Source organism: Cervus canadensis, chromosome 4 (genome assembly GCF_019320065.1).
Source record: "Cervus canadensis isolate Bull #8, Minnesota chromosome 4, ASM1932006v1, whole genome shotgun sequence".
Lineage (NCBI taxonomy): Eukaryota > Metazoa > Chordata > Mammalia > Artiodactyla > Cervidae > Cervus > Cervus canadensis.
Window position 1 is genome coordinate 69,991,850 of NC_057389.1, and position 18,042 is coordinate 70,009,891.

The following is an 18,042-nucleotide window of genomic DNA, read 5'->3' on the forward strand; positions in this document are numbered from 1 at the left end:
TGGGCAGCATTTCCTGTGTTGGGCTTCTTTAGCCACATGCAGATCCAGGTTGCATTCTTGAGCACACTGGGGCATGGAGAACTAGACCAGTGGTAGAAGCTGAGTTCCCAGTCTGAGCGAATTGTCAGATGGGGAAGTCTCTAACCTCTTTTTCAGTATTTCAAAAGCCTGTAGGAAACAAAAAACCACAGATAATAAGAGTTGATGCAAAAAAAATTTTTTTGGACAAAATTCAACATTCATTCTAAATAATAAAACTTGACAAGGTCATCTATACAAAACCTATAGCTAACATCACTGTTTATGATGTGAAAGACTACTTGCTTACCAATTCTGAGATCAGGACAGGCAAGGATATCTGCTTTCATCACTTCTATTCAACATCATACTGGAAGTCTGAGCCAGCACAACAAGGCAAGAAAAAGGAAATGAAATCAGGAATGCAGAAATGGAAGAAATAAAACTAACACTCTTTGTAGATGATATGATGAAGATCTATGTAGAAAATTCCAAAGAATCTACAAATACCTAGAACTAAATGAGTTTGTCAGGTTTGTCAGGCTATGAGATAAGTAAACAAAAATTAATTGTCTTTCAGTATACTAGCAGTGAACACATGGAACTCAAGAATAAAAACCTGATAATATTATTTATAATCACTTGAGAGAAAAATGAAATGTATAAATCCAACAAGACATAAGACTTGTATGTTGAAAACTACTAAACATTGATGAAACAAGGCAAAGACCTACATAAATAGAGAAAAGTGTTGTATTCTTGGATTGGAAGACTCAGCATAGTAAATTGTCACTTCCTCCCAAATTGATCTCTGGGTTTAATGCAATTCCCATTAAAGTCCAGCAAAGCTTTTTTTTCCTGACATACTGACATGCTTACTTTAAATTCTACATGAAAAAGTCAAGAAACCAGAGTAGCTAAGGCAATTTTTAAAAAGAAGAATAAAATGAGAACCACCACTCTTCCTGATTGTGAGACTTCCCGGTAGAGACACATTAATCAAGACATTTTATCAGGAGAGGGATAGCCAAATAGATCCACAGGACAGAAAAAAAGAATCTAGAAATAGACCTGCAAGCATACAACCAACTGATTTTTGAACATTCAGTGAATAATTTTCAACAAATACTCCTGGAGTAATTTGATATCCATGAGCCAAAATCACTGTGGATGGTATCAACGTCAATTTTCTGGTTTTATACAAGATGTTATTGTTGAGGGAAAGTAAATGTACATAAGGCCTTTTTGTAATATTTTTGCAACTTCCTATAAATGTATATTTTTTGCGGTTAAAAAAAAGGGAAATTGGATAAAGATTTGACATTATGAATCAGAGTGAAATTATATTATCCTTGGGCTGCAATTCTGTCACTTAAGGTGTGGTCATTCTGGTTACCTCCTTTCTATTAAAAGCTCTGCCTGCCACCAACTACAACAATGCCAGGCCCATGGTGGTGGCCATTTGGGGAATGAATGAATCGGCAGTTGTTTTACTAACAGTTGGTATAATTGGCAGCATCTTTTCAAGGGTCGCATACTACAAGGTGTCCTTGGAAGGAGGAGGGTGGATCTCCCCAGGACTGGATGTTTTCTCACCCTTTGGGGGCTCAGTGTCCTTTGAGCTCAGCCTGTATGCTGACATGTAGACCCTTCAGGGCTCTTCTCTGGGCACAGGGTGTAACAGTCTAGACATTCTATAAAGGCAGTTCAGTTGCCTCTGAGTCCTCAAGGCCTGGTAGGGTTCTTGGGTTGTCATTCAGCAAAACTGGCTGAGTACTACTGCCCCAAGCCAAACGCTGTTCTAGGCCTTGGGGAGACTCCAGTGAATGAAACTTAAGTTCCTGTCACCAGGAAACAGGCATTCCAGGAGAGACAGACAATAAAACAAACAAAAGGAAAAAAAAACCCACTGTTTCAAATACAACAAGGGCCATGAAAGAGAATGGGCACCTCTATATAGGACTTTCAGGAGAGGCAGCCAATATTGAGATTAATGAGACCTGAGTGTTGAGAAGGAGCTAGTCAGGAGAAGAGCATTCTGGAGGGAAGGAACAGAATGTGCAAAGGCCCAGAGGCAGGGATGAATTTGGGCAGGATGAAGTTGGAGAGAGGAGGCAGGGGCCAGCTCCCACAGTGTTTCGTTTGTTCTTCCACACCCTGAGTTGAGGTATTTATCATCTTTGGCTTTTATTTGGAGGACCTGAAGCTCAGACAGGACCGGGTCTAGGCCCGGGGAGAAAATGGGAGAATCAAGATAGCCTTGTAGTCTCCACTTGTAAATTCTCCCAAGTCAGAGAATACACTTCCGAAAAGCCCAAACGGTGGCCTCTTTGGTCTATTCTTCCCCTTCTTCCAGGCTCCAGGCGGGGCCTCTCCCACCGCCACCAAAAACTTCCTGGATGAACCGGGAGTGGAAGATTTCTGTCCCTAGGAGGGGTCCTTTGGGGGCTGGCAGCCACAGGAGGAGTTTTGTTTATGTTTCTTTCCCAACATGCCCATTTTCACCCCCTTGCTGCGTGTGCTGTTCTCTCTGCTTGGAAGACCAGTCACATTCAATGAGCACCCACCACACTGTCATTTTTCTCTCACGATCCTTCTTCTATGTTCTTAACTGTAAAACTGTTTACACCTTCCTCACTGGGGCAACTGGGGGCTGACTGAGGCTTGGATAGAGGAGCTGCCATGTGCCCCCTGCCCCCTTGGCCCCTGAATCCCACTAAGATGCCTCAGGGGCTTTAAATTCTTTCCTGCTGGTACCATGCTCCCTTCCCAAAGCCCATCTTGAATGTCCCCTCCTCAGACCCCTCCCTCAAGCCAGAGCAGGCCACACTCGACTCTGGTTTCCCCTGCACACCACGCGAATGTCTCACCTGTTAGGAGTCCTGCTGGTTGCCCATGACTTTGCTTCACCAGACCAAGGGCCGTCATATTTGCCACATTCCCGGACCCTAATGAAAGGGCAAGGACACAGTAGGCATTGGTGAGGGTTTCTGAGTGGATGACTGAATGAGTGAATACATGAGTGAGTGGGTGTTAGGAAAAACACATGGGACGTTGACCCCAGTCCCAGGGCCCAGATGATTTTATACAGGCCCTGCCCTCTCCTTTTATGGTCCCAGCCACAGTGAAATTAACTGTTCTCTCTCACATTAGTTTTTGTATGATGATGTCCACTCCCTGGCCTCCACTGATGAGCTGGGACACACCGTCATCCTCCAGCATTATTCTGAGCACAGATGAAGTTTCTAAGAGAGAAGTGCAGACTGGGAAAGCCATCTGAACGGCAGAGGCTCACGGCCAGCTGGTCAGACTCAAGGCCGCAGCAGATCGCCGGAGGGGCTGGTGCCAGGGCCCAGATCAGCCAGAAACTAGCCACATCTGTTGAGGATAAAAGGATTTCTTTGCAGTAACTATATAAACATTTTAGGTGATTCTAACCAAAGCATAAGCAGGAAAAAAAAACAAAAAAACCTGAAGCAGATATGCCAAAATAGCAGTGTTAATTATTTTGAGTGGTAGGAATGTGAACGATGGTTATTTTCTTTACCTTCTTTCTGCACCATTTTAAAAGAAATGGCTCTGCCTCTGCTGTATGGGGAGCAACTAAAAACAAAAACCCCAATCTGCTTGCGTTATGCTCCAAAGGTGGGAGGATTGACATCTGAATGTGCCTTCTACCTGTGACAACCCCCATCCCACAACTGCACTCCACCCTTTCTGAGACCTGGACCCCACCCTTTCTGAGGTCTGGCTTTCCATTCTGGGACCTACCTCATAGTCTTTCAACACATGTTTTTTCCTTAAATTAGCTACAGTGTGTTTCTTGTAGTTGTTTGCTAACTACAGACCTCTTTAAAGGGCTTCCTGGTGGCTCAGATGGTAAAGAATCTGCCTGTGACATGGGAGACCCGGGTTTGATCCCTGGGTTGGGAAGACCCCCTGGAGGAGGGCATGGAAACCCACTCCATTATTCTTGCCTGAAGAATCCCATGGACAGAGGAGCCTGGCAGGCTATAGGTCCATAAGGTCACAAAGAGTCAGACACAACTGAAGTGACTAACTTTACTTTTTAACTACAGATCTCTTTAGAGATAGACACCAGAAGGTAAGAACTACATGAGCAAACTCAGGTGTGTGCAGTACTGTGTGTCTAAAATGGCATACTATGCCAAATATGACTTTCATCTACTCTCCTGCCAGGACCTGGGTGATAATGAAGCCAGAGTTAAACAAGAGTCATATCAGTATGATTCTGGAAGACTAGAATCATGTAGTCTAGGTACTTGCCTTCTTGGCAATCAGAGGAGTTCGAAAAATTGACAGCATGTTGTTAAAAACTTTTCTATCCTATGTGAGTTGTCTTGGTCTGACTTTAGGCAGGCAAATGCCTGATGTGGAAACAGTCAAGAGATCTGTGTGTGTTACTTAAGTGTGATCGTATGGAGGAACAGAGAAAAATGAAATTATGAAGTTCTACCAGGGCCCCAGAGTTGAGGCCCCGACTTCTAGGCTGGGGAGCTGAAAGCCTCTGGATGTTCCCACATGAACTCTGTTTTCAGAAACCACTTGGCAGCAGTGAGGGAGGTAGGCTAGTAAGTTTTCATGCCTACTCCCAGTGTATTTTGGTCTTAACTTCGCCTGGGCCCTCAGTTTGCTGAGACAGGCTTCTAAGTCTTCCTACACTCTGTCTTGCTCTCTAAAACAGACATTTCAAATCTCTCAGTCTAATTGGATCTCTGGCCCCATCACTTTCATCACTCCCCTCAACCTGACAGAGTGAACAGACATCATCACATGGGGACACCCATAACTTGTCTTCAAACCGACATTCTAGAAGTCAGAATGCACTGACTTTTGCTCCCATCCTTCCTCCTAAGGCCAATGCCTCCCACCACTCCGGTGGCATCTTTCTCTATTGTCCCTCCTCTGTGCATGTTCAACCTCTTTCTCTAAAATCTCTGGTTTTAGCATTTAAACATAACAAAGCCTCTCCTACTTTAAATAACCCTTCCTCAGTCCTGGTTCCTATTTCCCCCCCATACTTTCACTGACAAAGTCTGTTAGAGCTGCCTACATTTGATCTTCCCACTTCACCTCTTACGCATTACTTCTGTCTCTGACACTATCTTCCCCCATTGAAATAGCACCTTTGTTCCTAAATTTAGTTTTTGGAAACCTGTAGCTCAGCTGGTAAAGAATCCACCTGCAATGCAGGAGATCCTGTTTTTGATTCCTGGGTCGGGAAGATCCCCTGGAGAAGGGAAAGGCTACCCACTCCAGTATTCATGGGCTTCCCTGGTGGCTCAAATGGTAAAGAATCGCCTGCAATGTGAGAGACCTGGGTTCAATCCCTGGGTTGGGAAGATCCCCTGGAGGAAGGCATGGCAACCCACTCCAGTATTCTTGCCTGGAGAATCCCCACGGACAGAGGAGCCTGTCAGGCTAGAGTCCATGGGGTCGCAAACAGTTGGACATGACTGAGTGACTAAGCACACATAAGCACATTCTGAATTTTTCACTCTCCTTGACCCTCCATATTTAATCAACCTCCTAGTCTTGGCCACTGTTTCTCCTAAATAGTGCTCAGTCCATCATTAGCCTTTCTCCATCCCTTCAGTTCAGTTCAGTCGCTGAGTCGTGTCCAACTCTTTGTGACCCCATGGACTGCAGCACACCAGGCCTCCCTGTCCATCACCAACTCCTGGAGCTTGTCAAACTCATGCCCATAGAGTCGGTGATGCCATCCAACCATTTCATCCTCTGTCATCCCCTCGTCCCCTTTGCCTCCTGCCTTCAATCTTTCCCAGCATCAGGGTCTCTTCCAATGAGTCACTTCTTCGAATGAGGTGGCCAAAGTATTGGAGTTTCAGCTTCATCATCAGTCCTTCCAATGAATATTCAGGACTGATTTCTTTTAGGATTAACTGGTTTATCTCCTTGCAGTCCAAGGGACTCTCAAGAGTCTTCTCCAACATCACAGTTCAAAAGCATCAATTCTTTGGTTCTCACCATCCCTAGGCCGCTCCTGATACGTAACTCCATCGTGTCACTTCTTATCTTGCCCTCTCCCATCCAGTCTCCCCACAGTGAGAAAGTCAGCTTTCTAAAACCCTAATCCAACCTGCCTCCCTTGTTTAAAGCTCTCAACGGCTTTCAGGATAAAGTGTGAATTCTTTAACCTCTTCACATATTCTGACACCCAACCTGTGGGAATGGAAACAAGGCAACAATTACTGTGTCAAATATCAACTGGGCGACTTCTACATTCCAAAAGGTCTTATAAGAGGCCAATGAAAATGGTAACTAAGAGGTCATGGGGGGACTTCCCTGGTGGTCCAGTGGCTAAGACTTTGGGTTAGATCCCACATGCCACAACTAAGACCCAGCATGGCCAAATTAAATAAATTTTTAAAAAGAGGGCATGGGTGACCATAAGAGATGGGAAGTGGAGATGAAAGTATAATTAACAGGAGGTTAACGAAGAAGGGGGGCTGGTTGTGCAAACTATCTTGGAAGGGAAGGAGACAGGGCGGTGATTTATGGGTAAAGCAAGGTTAAGATTTTGTAAGGGAGGAGATGCCAAACAGTTTGTGGTAGAAGATAAAGCGATCCAAGCAATTGAAAAGGGAATAGTTTTTGATAAAGATCTAGTGATCATAATACAGATGGTGTCTGACAAGAGCATAAAATAACTTTTCTGGACTACAGTTTTGAGATAACAAACATTTTAAAAAGTAAAAATTTCCATCCCTTTTTGACTCAGTCACTTCACTACTAGAATTCTTTTTCCTGAGAAAATAAACATGGACATGCATATTTAGCTATAGGGATGTTCATCAATTTATTATCTAGAAAAGGAAACAAAAAGTTCAACAACCTAAATGTCGTAAGAGGCTTTTGATCAATATGTGGTACATCTATTCAGGGAAATGCCACATAGCCATTAAAAAAGATATAGAAGAATGTGTGAAAGAGAGATAATTCAATATTTATAGTATCACCCCACTTCTGTACTAAAAATGCTTTTATATGCAGTGAAAAGTCTGGGAAGATACACATCACAGTATTAACAATGGACATCTCTGGACAGTGTGGTTATAATAATGTTTTTTTGCTTCTTTGAACTTCCTTAAATTCCCATCATGAAAACAACTTATAAAATTATACAATCATACATGCATGCATGCTCAGTCGAGTCCAACTCTTGTGATTCCAAGGACTATAGCTCGCCAGGCTCCTCTGTCCATGGGATTTTCCCAGAAGGAATACTGGAGTGGATTGCCATTTCCTCTTCCAGGGGATCTTCCCAACCTGGGGATCAAACCCGTGTCTCCTGCATCTCCTGTATTGTCAGGTGGGTTCTTTACCACTGAACCACCTGGGAAGCCCATACACACACAAAGTGAATCCATTTATACAAAGTTTAAGAACAGGCAAAACTTCTATGGTGAAAAGAGTCAGAATAGTTAGCTCTGAGAGGCCACTGACTGAGAAGACACACAAGGGAACTTTCTGGGGGCAAGGAGGTGTTCTGCACCTTGGTTTTGGAGTACACTTGGGTAAAACTGTATCAAGCTGTGGATTTATGAGCTGGACATTTTACTGTGTTAATTATATCTCTTTTGAGAAAAAGTACACCCACAAGACAGAAGAGAAACAGGAAGCAGGTGACAAAACAGAACAATTTTGAGGTGAAAAAGGAAGATGAGGAAGTTCTGTGACAAGACCTCATTTTTCTCAGGAAGCAAGATGTTGCAGTAGGCTTAAGAGTGAGTAGGATGCATGTGGGCTTGGATTTGAGAAAGGGGACACAGTGATGCCGTGCCAGTGGGGGTACAAATACGTGAATTTCCCTGAGCTGAATCAAAGGAGTGGGCACCAACCCCTAGGGCTCCTCAACTCACTGTGATACATGCTAGGATTCTGCAGCTGAAGGAGCAAGAGGAGGGAAATCAAACAGCTAACTTTGGGAATTTTGACAGGCAGTACTGGCTTGTAGTGGAGAGAGATGTGAAGCCAACATACTCAAATAGGGACACTGAAGCAAGAAGGGGACAGAAAAGCTTTGAGGGCAGAGTAGGGCAGTGGAGTTGGAATAGTAACGGCTATGGTGAGGAGGGTCAGTTCTTAAGTCCTGAGGGTGAGGCAGTTCTGAGTGAAGGCCACACTCAAAGCCTAGGACTGCTGGCATAGGAGGGAGAAAGCAACCACTCAACTCCGTATCCATGTACCCAGTGCCAAGCACTTCAGATACCAGTTCCTTCAAATGGCATCTGGAGGGACTGTAGTGGCAGTACAGTGGTTAGGACTCAGCGTTTTCATTGCCAGGGGCTGGGATGGTTCGGGAACTAAGATCCTGCAAAATGGCACCTGGACTTTGCAAGGATCCTGCTCTGAGGTTTATGTATGAGGAAGCTTGCCAGCAGGAAGCAGTTTCACATCCAGACTTGACTCCAAAGCTGTTTCCCACAATACTGCGCTGCCACACACATTGAACACTGTGCCCCACACGAGTGGAGCTGGGGTTAGGGAGTCCACATGCGCAGCTGCTGAGTCACCCACATTGCTGGCGGGACAAGTGTCAGTTGCCAACATCTGGAGAATGGCCAGCAGCAACCAGGAACAGGATACAGTAGTCCCAGCACGTGCTTGGGTAGCTTGGAGGACAGTGCATCAAAGTGGCAGAAGAAGCAAGAGGAAGGGACTCGGCGGGGCCCAGGGCTTGTGGCTCTATCAGGGTAAAAGCACACGTGGAGTCCCAACAGCAGCGATGGACGTGTATCAAGAAAAAAAGTGTCAGGCACTATTTGCCCATAAGCAAAATCTCAACCTCTCCCCTATTTCTCTCCTTCCTTGATCTGCCTGGGGATGAATTGCTAGCAGTGGGCCAGCTACAAACTGGTAAACAGTAACAGGAGCTTTTACCCAACACTTACTGTGTGCCAGGCACTCTGCAGCAGCAATTTATTCAATCTTCGTGGAAATGCTACACCTGGACCTATCTTACAGATGACACTGAAGCCTAGGGAGTTGAGGTTAGTTGGCCAAAATCACAGCCACAGCCAAGATTTGTGACCAGATGTACCTGGCATCAGAGTCTGCATTTTCCTTGACTATTAATAGATTAAACAAATCTTGTATGTCAGCAATCAAGCAAATCTTGTGAACAATCAACTGTAAAGTTTTCATTTTTAGGGGATTCTGACCTAAGGTGAATAAACTGTTATTGCAGACTTAGTAGACAGACTGAGAAGACATTCTAGTTTGCACTTAAGATGTGGGTTAAAAAAATACATATATGTATCTTTGGGTGAGCAACAGGGCAGACTTTGCAGGTGACAAAAACTTACAGATGAGTTCTTTGCCCAGGACAGATAGTAGGAAAGAGGTGAAGAAATGGGGCTTAAATTTCCTCAGAAATAAAAATAAGAGCAAAAATAGACTAGGAGGGTAGTTCTAAGTCAAGAATCTGTTAGATCCAAAGTGACTCTTCTCTAACCACTCATTTGCAAGAACATGGGTCTGTGCAGGCAGGAGAGATGACATTCCTTAAGAAACTGATTGTTATTAATGCCAGAAAATATACCTTCAAAATACACTTCCTCAGAGGAAAGGAACAGACAACGACACCTGTGTCAGGTGCTTCATATATATAGTTTCTTTCCCCCTCCATTTATTTGATTTCATCTGCAAGCCCATCCTGAGGCAGATGGTATTAACTTTATTTACATTTGGGTAAAACTAAAGTTCATGGGACCCGAGACACTGAGGTTAACAAGACTGACAGATGACAGACCACAATCTGAACACAGACCCGCCAGCTTTCTCTTCACTGCCTGAGCTGCCATTTTCACAAGAACACTCATAGGTCTATTTTAACTCCCTGCTTCTTTTTGACTCTCTCTTACTTCTTGGCAATATTCCCTCCCCTGATGTTTTCCAACCTTGCCTTCAGACAGAACCACATCTACCACATCTCCCCCAGAGAGAAAGACCCACAACCTGGTATGAAAATTTTGTTATAAAACATTTAATGTTAACCTACAATACAATGTAAACTTTTATGAAAAAAATTTAAAGTACACTAGATTTCCTCAGTAAATCACCACGTAACTTATTCAGGTGCAGTACACATTAGGGCACCGCATCCTTTGTGGATGGATTTCTTGTTGCTGCGTCTCTCGCAAGTCCTTGAAAAAAAAGAAACCAGTTGTAAAGTGGAGCTCCTTGTTCAAGCACCAGATTAATACTCCCCTAACTTTGCGTTCTGGGGGTTATCACTCCTTCCCACAGTCATTTTCCGTAACTTTCTCCTTGGCCTTGGCACCATTTGCAATTTTCATAATGACTGTTCAGTTGAAGATTCTAGGTTCCTTTTAGCTTGTTTATAATTTGTTCTTCTTTTTTAAAGAAGTATTCTCCATTGGCCATTTTTTATCCAAACATTACAGTGAAAGCAAGGAGAAAGAAGTATTTGCTGCAGGAAATTCTGCAGGCGTGGAAGAAAAAACTGAGGCTGCAGAAATTCAACTGACTCCAATTGGGTATCTTTGCTTGGTCACTTCCTATGGAAATTCAGCCAAATATACAACTTCAGTCTTGGGAGTGCAGAACAAAACTGGAAACAAATGTTTTTGTTTAGCTGATGACTTGGCATTTGAAAACAGCTGAAATAATCAGGCGATTTGGAAACAAGAGCAAATGCTTGTGGATCACCAGCTTGTTTTCTCGCTTGAAGGTCCCTCATCAAGTTCCCAGAGGTCCTTGGGAGTAACACACAGATTGTACCGGCATTGACAAAATGTGCATCTTTCATGGAGGAAAGGAGTGGGATGAGTGGCAGGTCTACATCAGCAAGAAGACAGGAACTGCTCTGAGTAAAGCAGCACTAAAAAAAAAAAAAAAAATAAGACAAAAACAAAACAAAGCAAATTGACAGGCCATCCTGAGAGTTGTACTGACATAAATAGACTTTAATACTCTGGCACTGGACCTCCTTCACTGGACAGGTTAGCAAAAGGCAAGAGGCATAAAGTGCACATTGTAGAATAAGATGCAGATTGAATTATTAAGCAAAAGAAAGTACAACTTCCCAGAGGTGTGGGCAAGATACTTGGTACACCCAGCCTGGCAAAGGTCCTGCCAGGGAAATGCAAATTCTAGGCAGGTAGGTTGATTCTGAGTTAACTGAAAATTCCTCTTTGCGTGCTTGTCAGCAGGAAGCAGACTTCTCACATAAGGTGGAGTGGCGAATACAGTTTATCCTGGTATTCACTTCAGATAACATTTTATGACAACAGCCAGCAATTTCCCACTCATCTGGTCATGGGATAGCAGTAAACAAAGTGGAAGAATAACTGAAGCCAGGAGCAGGATTACATTTTCCCGGAGATGGTGCTGTAGACACTTGTGCCAAGGCCACTGCAAAATTCTCAAGGTCCTCAGGCGATACCTATGGGGCTCCCCCCGGCCCTTGGTGTTTACCCCAACCACTGAGGGCAGCAGGAAATGGCAGCCATGTCAGTGCAACTAAAAGGATGGCCCTCAGGTTTTAGCTAAGCGGGAGAAAGCCTCTGGAGACTGCAAATCCAGCAAGTTGTGCTTGACCTCGGTATGAGCCCCTGGCCTCACCACAAGCTGGGGAACTGTGGTAACTTCGGTAGGTTGCAGCGCTGTCTACACCAGCCTACCACAGAACACTTTGGAATACTTGTCAGCTCATGCTAATACACGGCCTGACCCGTGTACCCACTGCCATAAACTCAACCACAGACAAGACATCCAGAGGCTAAAAACCCCTACTACTTCAACAGCAATAGAGAAAGAGGATAAAAAGTTGTCTCCACAGCAGGTGGCTACATCAAAAACTGAAATGTGCCCTCCAACAATTTACACAGGCCGAGTTCTGTCCTGGCTTCCTTCAGGCCTATGGTTCTTCCAATCCTTAAACCACCACTACCACCACATTCCTAAGGAGACGGGCAGGGTCCTCTCACATGGTTCTGTTGGTTGCGTCACAGGCCCTGTTAGTCCTTTGGAAAGGCACCAAGCTTGGCAATTCAGGAAGGCTCAGGGCTGGGCAGAAAGAACATGCGCATGTCAGAACAGGAATGAACTGCCATCCTTCGGTTCAGACCCCATAATGACCACCTGATCCAGATTCCAAGGAAAAGCTGCAGTTTTATGTATAGGTAAATCTACACGGAGTTCATACCACATATATGGGTGTATTGGTACACACACAACCTTTGCAGGGCTACAAACCCAGACTTCCTCCCATTGCCCCAAGTGCGGTACACAGGTGGCAAGGAAGGAGAGCCAGAGTTGGACCAAAAAGAACCTCTCTGGGAACGAGAGAGGGACAATGGCAGAAATCAGTACAAACCAGCCCAGGGCACCTTTATTACACTCTTGTGGGCCAAGGAGCCCAGGGCAAGAATTCATGGGTTTAAAAACTGGTCTTTATCAAATAATGTTAAGGAAAACAAATACACCTATGTCAGCCTCATTCCTTTGGTCATTACAAAGCAACAGAAAAAAATTTAAAATTATTCATAAATTGTAGGAAGTTGAAGGAACATCTCTCTGCTCTGTGCCTTCTCTTCCCTCTCTTCTCTGGAGGTGGGAGAACCGAGTCCTCAGGAGATGCTGCAGTAGCTGTTTGATAAAGGTTTTCACTTTTATTTTCCATAAAAGCAAGAATGCATGAGATCTAGTGGGAATGTCCCCTTCCCCAGTTGGGAGAATGGCTGGGTTGGAGGTGAAGAGTCTCCTTTCATCGGGAGGTGTATGGTGCAGAGGCAGTAGGGAAGGGTGGGCTTGCCAGCGGGAACGTTCACTGCTAACCTCGTGTGCGCACACAGGTGGTGACTCTTGCAGGCAGCATGGTTTCTGATCCTTCCTTAGGATGCAGCAGTCTTTAAAAAAAATATTGTATTATAATAATAATAATATGAATCTCTCTTATTTTTTTGCTTTTGTTTTTTTCCATTTCTTTTGGGGATTGGGGTGGGAGAGAAGAGGAAGAAAGTGTCATTCGTCTGTTAGGTCCTGAACAAAGAGAACTTCTGTGTGGCTGAGTCCGGCCTCCTGCAGCGTTGGGGGGTTGGGCCACTCCTCTGAAGGGAGGCAGGGCAGCACCCTTCGGGGAAAATTGGCTTCAATCTGAAACTTTTCAGGGCTTTCTTTCAAGGAGAATAAGAAGTCGTGGATTACCTGCAGAGGTCACAGAGAAAGAGGGCAGTGAGAAAACACACACACACACACACACACACACACACACAAAAACTATGAAATCAGATACACCCCAGCTCTCTCCAGGATGACTTGGAGATACAAAGTTACCACACTACACTGAAATTTCATTTCAAAATCCATCCATTTCACAGAGCAAACATGCAAGGAAGCTCTTTTAAGAGATCTGTTACCCAGTCCTGCTATGAATTGATACATCTCTTTTTTGAAAACTGGTCTGATATAAACAACAAACCTTGCTGTTGTTGAGTTGCTAAGTCCTAGTCTTTGCGACCCCATGGACTGTTGCCCTCCAGGCTCCCCTGTGCATGGTTTTCCCAGACAAGAATACTGGAGTGGGTTGCCATTTCCTTTCTCCAGGGTCTTTCTGACCCAGGGACTGAACCCACGTCTCTTCAACAGGCAGGTGGGTTCTTTACCACGGAGCCACCAGAGAAGCCCTAAACATTTTTTACTTACAAATAGTCAAGAGTTACAGAAAAGTTGGAAGCACAGGTATAGAATTTTTTCTTTGAACCCATTGAAAGTGAGCTACCAATTGAATGTCCCATCATCCCAGAATACTTGTGTATATTTTATAAACAGGGCAATTACCTTCATAATACAAAACCCGCAAAATCAGGAAACTGATATATTATTACTATAATAATGTACATTAAATTTTCATTCAGGCCCCATTCAAGTACTGGCAGTTGCCTTTTAGAGCAAAAGCATCCAGTTTAGAATTGTGTTGCATTTAGTAGCTGTCACATCTCCTGTCTATTCCTTTAGCCTGGAACAAATGTTCAGGATTTCCTTAACTTTCATGACCCTGACACTACTAAAGGTTACTGGTCAGTTATTTTGCCTCTCAATTTATTTATCTGAAGTTTATTCATGATTAATTCCAGTTATGCATCTTTGGCAGGAGTATTATAGAAATGGTGATGTGACCTACTCAATGCATCCTATTCAGGTGGAGTATAATTTCAATTTGCTCTATTACCTATGCTGTCCACTATAATCACTTGATTAAGGTGGGACCTGCCAGGCCTCTTCACTCTTAGTCTTTTCTCCATTGTAACTAAGGAATATTTCGTGGGGAAGTACTTTTGAAACTCCAGAGACATTCTGCTCCTCAAAATTTCTTCAACTTATTAACATAGAGCCATGTTTTCCTATTTTATTCAGTAGGTTACAGAGTTCAAACTGTTTCTGATGGAGTCTGAGAAGTCCAGGGAAGCTGGCTTCTACTTTTTCATGTCACCAATGTTCTCTGAACAATTCCTTGCTCTGTGGCACAAGGTGTTATAGGCAAATCTTGTATTTTCCATCCCAGCCCTGCAATCAGCCATTTCTTCAAGGAGCCCTGATTATTCTTTAAAATTTTTTTTAATTTTTGGTTGCACTGGGTCTTCATTGCTGCATGCGGGCTTTCTCTTGTTGTGGCTAATGGAGGCTACTCTTCCTTGGAGTGCAAGGGCTTCTCACTGCAGGGGCTTCTCTTGTGGAGCACAGGCTCTAGGCCCATGGGCTTTGGCAGCTGCAGCACTCAGGCTCAGTAGTTATGGCACAACACATGGGCTTAGCTGCTCTGCAGCATGCGGTATCTTCCTGGACCAGGGATTGAACCCATGTCCCCTGCACTGGCAGGTGGATTCTTTACCTCTAGACAACGAGGGACATTCTCTGGTTCTTCCTAATGGACAATGGCATTTAAAAACCATGACCTAGGGAATTTCTTGGTGGACCAGTGCTTAGGATTCCATGTTTCCATTGCAAGGAGCACAGGTTCAATCCCTGCTCAGGGAACTAAGACCTTACATGCTGCATGATGTGGCCAAAGAAAGAAAATAATAAGAAAATAAAAACCACAATCCAGGTACTATAAGTATGTTCACTGCTACTGGGGTGCTGATGTTCCTAGGCACTCTCTGTGGAGAAAGCTAGGCAATGTGTACATACATATACACATCTGTTATCTTTATTTCCCTCTATATATGCTGAATGCTAAGAGTTAATTCCTCTTTCCAAATGAACACCCTGCTTACCTGCTTTTGGCTTTAATATCTACTCTGTTCCCAGGCCACCTGGCCTCTGACTTCTCTGCGCTGACTTCTCACCACAAGTGGATACCTCCTTAACTTGATCGGGAATGGGACCAGCACCCTCCATGTGGACCTCTCCTCTGAGAAAGCCCTCTTAACTATGGTCTGGCTCTGACAAGATACAGGGAAACTCTTATTTTCCCCTCTCTTAACTCCACCCATTAAGAACACATACCCTGGCTGATCTATGGTCCTCTTCATCTCATATTCCGTTTCTTTTGAAAAAATATTTATTTGGCCGCGCTGGGTCTTAGTTGTGGCACATGGAATCCTTAGCTGTGGAACGTGAACTCTTAGTTGAGGCATGCAAACTTTCAGTTGCAGCATCTAGTTCCCGGACCAGGGATGGAAGCAAGCCCCCTGTGTTGGGAGCATGAAGTCTTAACCACTGGACCATCAGGTAAGTCCCCTTTTTTGTTTTTTAAACAAGTATTTATTTGGCGGTGTCCAGTCTTACAGGTGGCATGCAGCATCTTCACTGTAGCACACAGGAACTTTTCATCGCAGTGCATGTGGGCTCAGCAGTGGTGGTGCGTGGGCTTAGTTGCTCCTTGGCGTGTGGGATCTTCTGAGACCAGGGACTGAACATATGCCCATGCACTGGAAGACCAGGGAAGTCCCACATACTCATTTTCTAACAAGACTCTAAGGGATGTGCTATGAAGGATACTGCATTCAGGTCCCTCACAAAGATCAGGAACACACTATTCAAGTTACCCTTACTTTTTCGAGGGAATCTATTTCTATTTCCTTTTTATTCCACCTCTCATATAAGTGTATTCCCTTTTGGTGAAGCAGTCCTTCCTGCGTTTGTCTTAACTTAAACTTACCTCTTTAGAATTTTTAAGGGGCTATAGCTACAAATCCATTTAAAGAGTAAGTTCATTTTCCTCTTAACTAATCCATTCATGATTTTACAAACTTCTCATATTTTGGTCCATCAACCTTAATAATTTTCAGTTCCCTTCTGTCTTTGCAATTTCCATTAACATTCATTCTCCTTTACTTTTCTTGAGATGCATCAGTTAGACTTGCACCAAGTATTCTTGGTATGAACCCAGTAAGGGTTTTACAAAAGGGCAAAATATCTTGCTCCTTTTTTCAATCACTGCTTGATAACACTCAACACTAATACAACACTGATGTTCTTTATCATTGGCAATGCCCTAATACTATCAAGAAACACATAAAGTCACTCCAGAGGTCCCCTTTGGTTTGTAATGGATAGAAAAATGAGTTCTGGGCTTAGTTAGGAGAAAGTCAGGTGCCACTTTGCCCACTCACGGAAGCTGGAGATTTTTGTACACTTTATCCTTTTTTTAATCCTAGCATTTAATCACTGTCAACAGTTAAGCATCATGCGCAAACAGTGCATTTCATGTAACATTCACTCATTCAGAGTATGTATAAAGGGCAGAACTCACAGGAAGATCAGTCTGTAAGAGCACTAAAAAACTGTAACTCCTTCTTCAGCTACATGCCATTAACACTACGAATGCTAAATGAAAAGCCAACAGGGCCACTACGCCTCTTGTCACACTTCTTTCCTATCTCTGGGCCCTGTCCTCATTTCTCCATCTTAGTTTTTATTTATTTATTTATTTTTTAATATTTTTTAAAATAACTTTTAGTGCGAATCTTTTTAAAGGCTTACAGGGATTAAATATTTATTAACAAATGGGTTGGTTACCCTTTGACTAAAAGTCTATTCTATTCCACAATTCTAATAGATTTTCCTCTAAAACTCTGAGGACAGGAAATTTTGGTTAGGCTTTTCATATACGTAATGAGAGTTTGGGGAGTAAAAGCTCCAGAAGAGCGTGGGCATACTACAGGGAAACTGTTGGTCAAGATGGTGGCAAGCTAAAACCTACACACAAAACAGCAGTTAGGAGACACATCAAGGGAAGGGAATGAACATGTAACCATCTACAACATGGTAGGTCCTGTGTGAGGCTCATTCATGTTATTCCCAGATAAAATATCCAAAGTTAAGGATGAAGAGTACCTTCCTCCATATAAATCAGTGTGTAAATGAGATAAATAAAATGGAGAAGCTATTTATTTCACCAGAATGCCTCACAATATTTTTACTGTGGATTAGCTCTTTGAATCATCTTAATATTCTTAGTAGTCAGTAAGCTCTGTGAATTTCAGAACCACACTTTACTCACCTGCATAACTCACAAGGTACCCAGCACAGGGCCTAAAATACTTTCAGTTTAATGTTATCAGAGGGCAAGTCCTATTTCCATTTTACATTTGCGATATATCTGAGGCCCTGTAAGAGATTCTGTAACTTACTCAATGTTCTCCAATTAAACAGGAAGAAGTAATCAAAGTGCCACCCAGCCTCACCTAACCACAGAGCAGCCACATTTCTATTATGCGGTTTGTTGTTGTTTAGTCACTAAGTCATGTCTGACTCTTTTTCGACCCCACGGACTGCAGCCCATCAGGCTCCTCTGTCCATGGGATTCCCCAAGAAGAATACTGTGGTGTGTTGCCATTTCCTGCTCCAAGGGATCTTTCTGACCTAGAGATTGAACCCAAGTCTTCTTCATTGGCAGGTGGATTCTTTACCACTGAGCCTCCACAGGAGTCCAATTATGCAGTTTACTCCTGATTATTTCAAGTGATCAGGGAAATGGCAGATCTAGTATGGTTGTGAATTTGGAAAGGC

The 18,042-nt window shown here is 43.5% G+C and overlaps 1 protein-coding gene across 1 annotated transcript in view; it reads right to left on the bottom strand.

Moving 5' to 3' along the window:
- Nucleotides 1-10,028: 10,028 nt before the first annotated feature.
- The window catches only part of FAF2 (Fas associated factor family member 2), a 61,826-nt gene continuing 53,812 nt past the window's right edge, over nucleotides 10,029-18,042 (bottom strand). Inside the window, exon 11 of the mRNA XM_043465834.1 lies at nucleotides 10,029-13,233. Within this exon, the coding sequence (XP_043321769.1) occupies nucleotides 13,051-13,233 (183 nt within the window). The 3' untranslated portion in view covers nucleotides 10,029-13,050. The remainder of the gene's footprint in view (nucleotides 13,234-18,042) is intronic.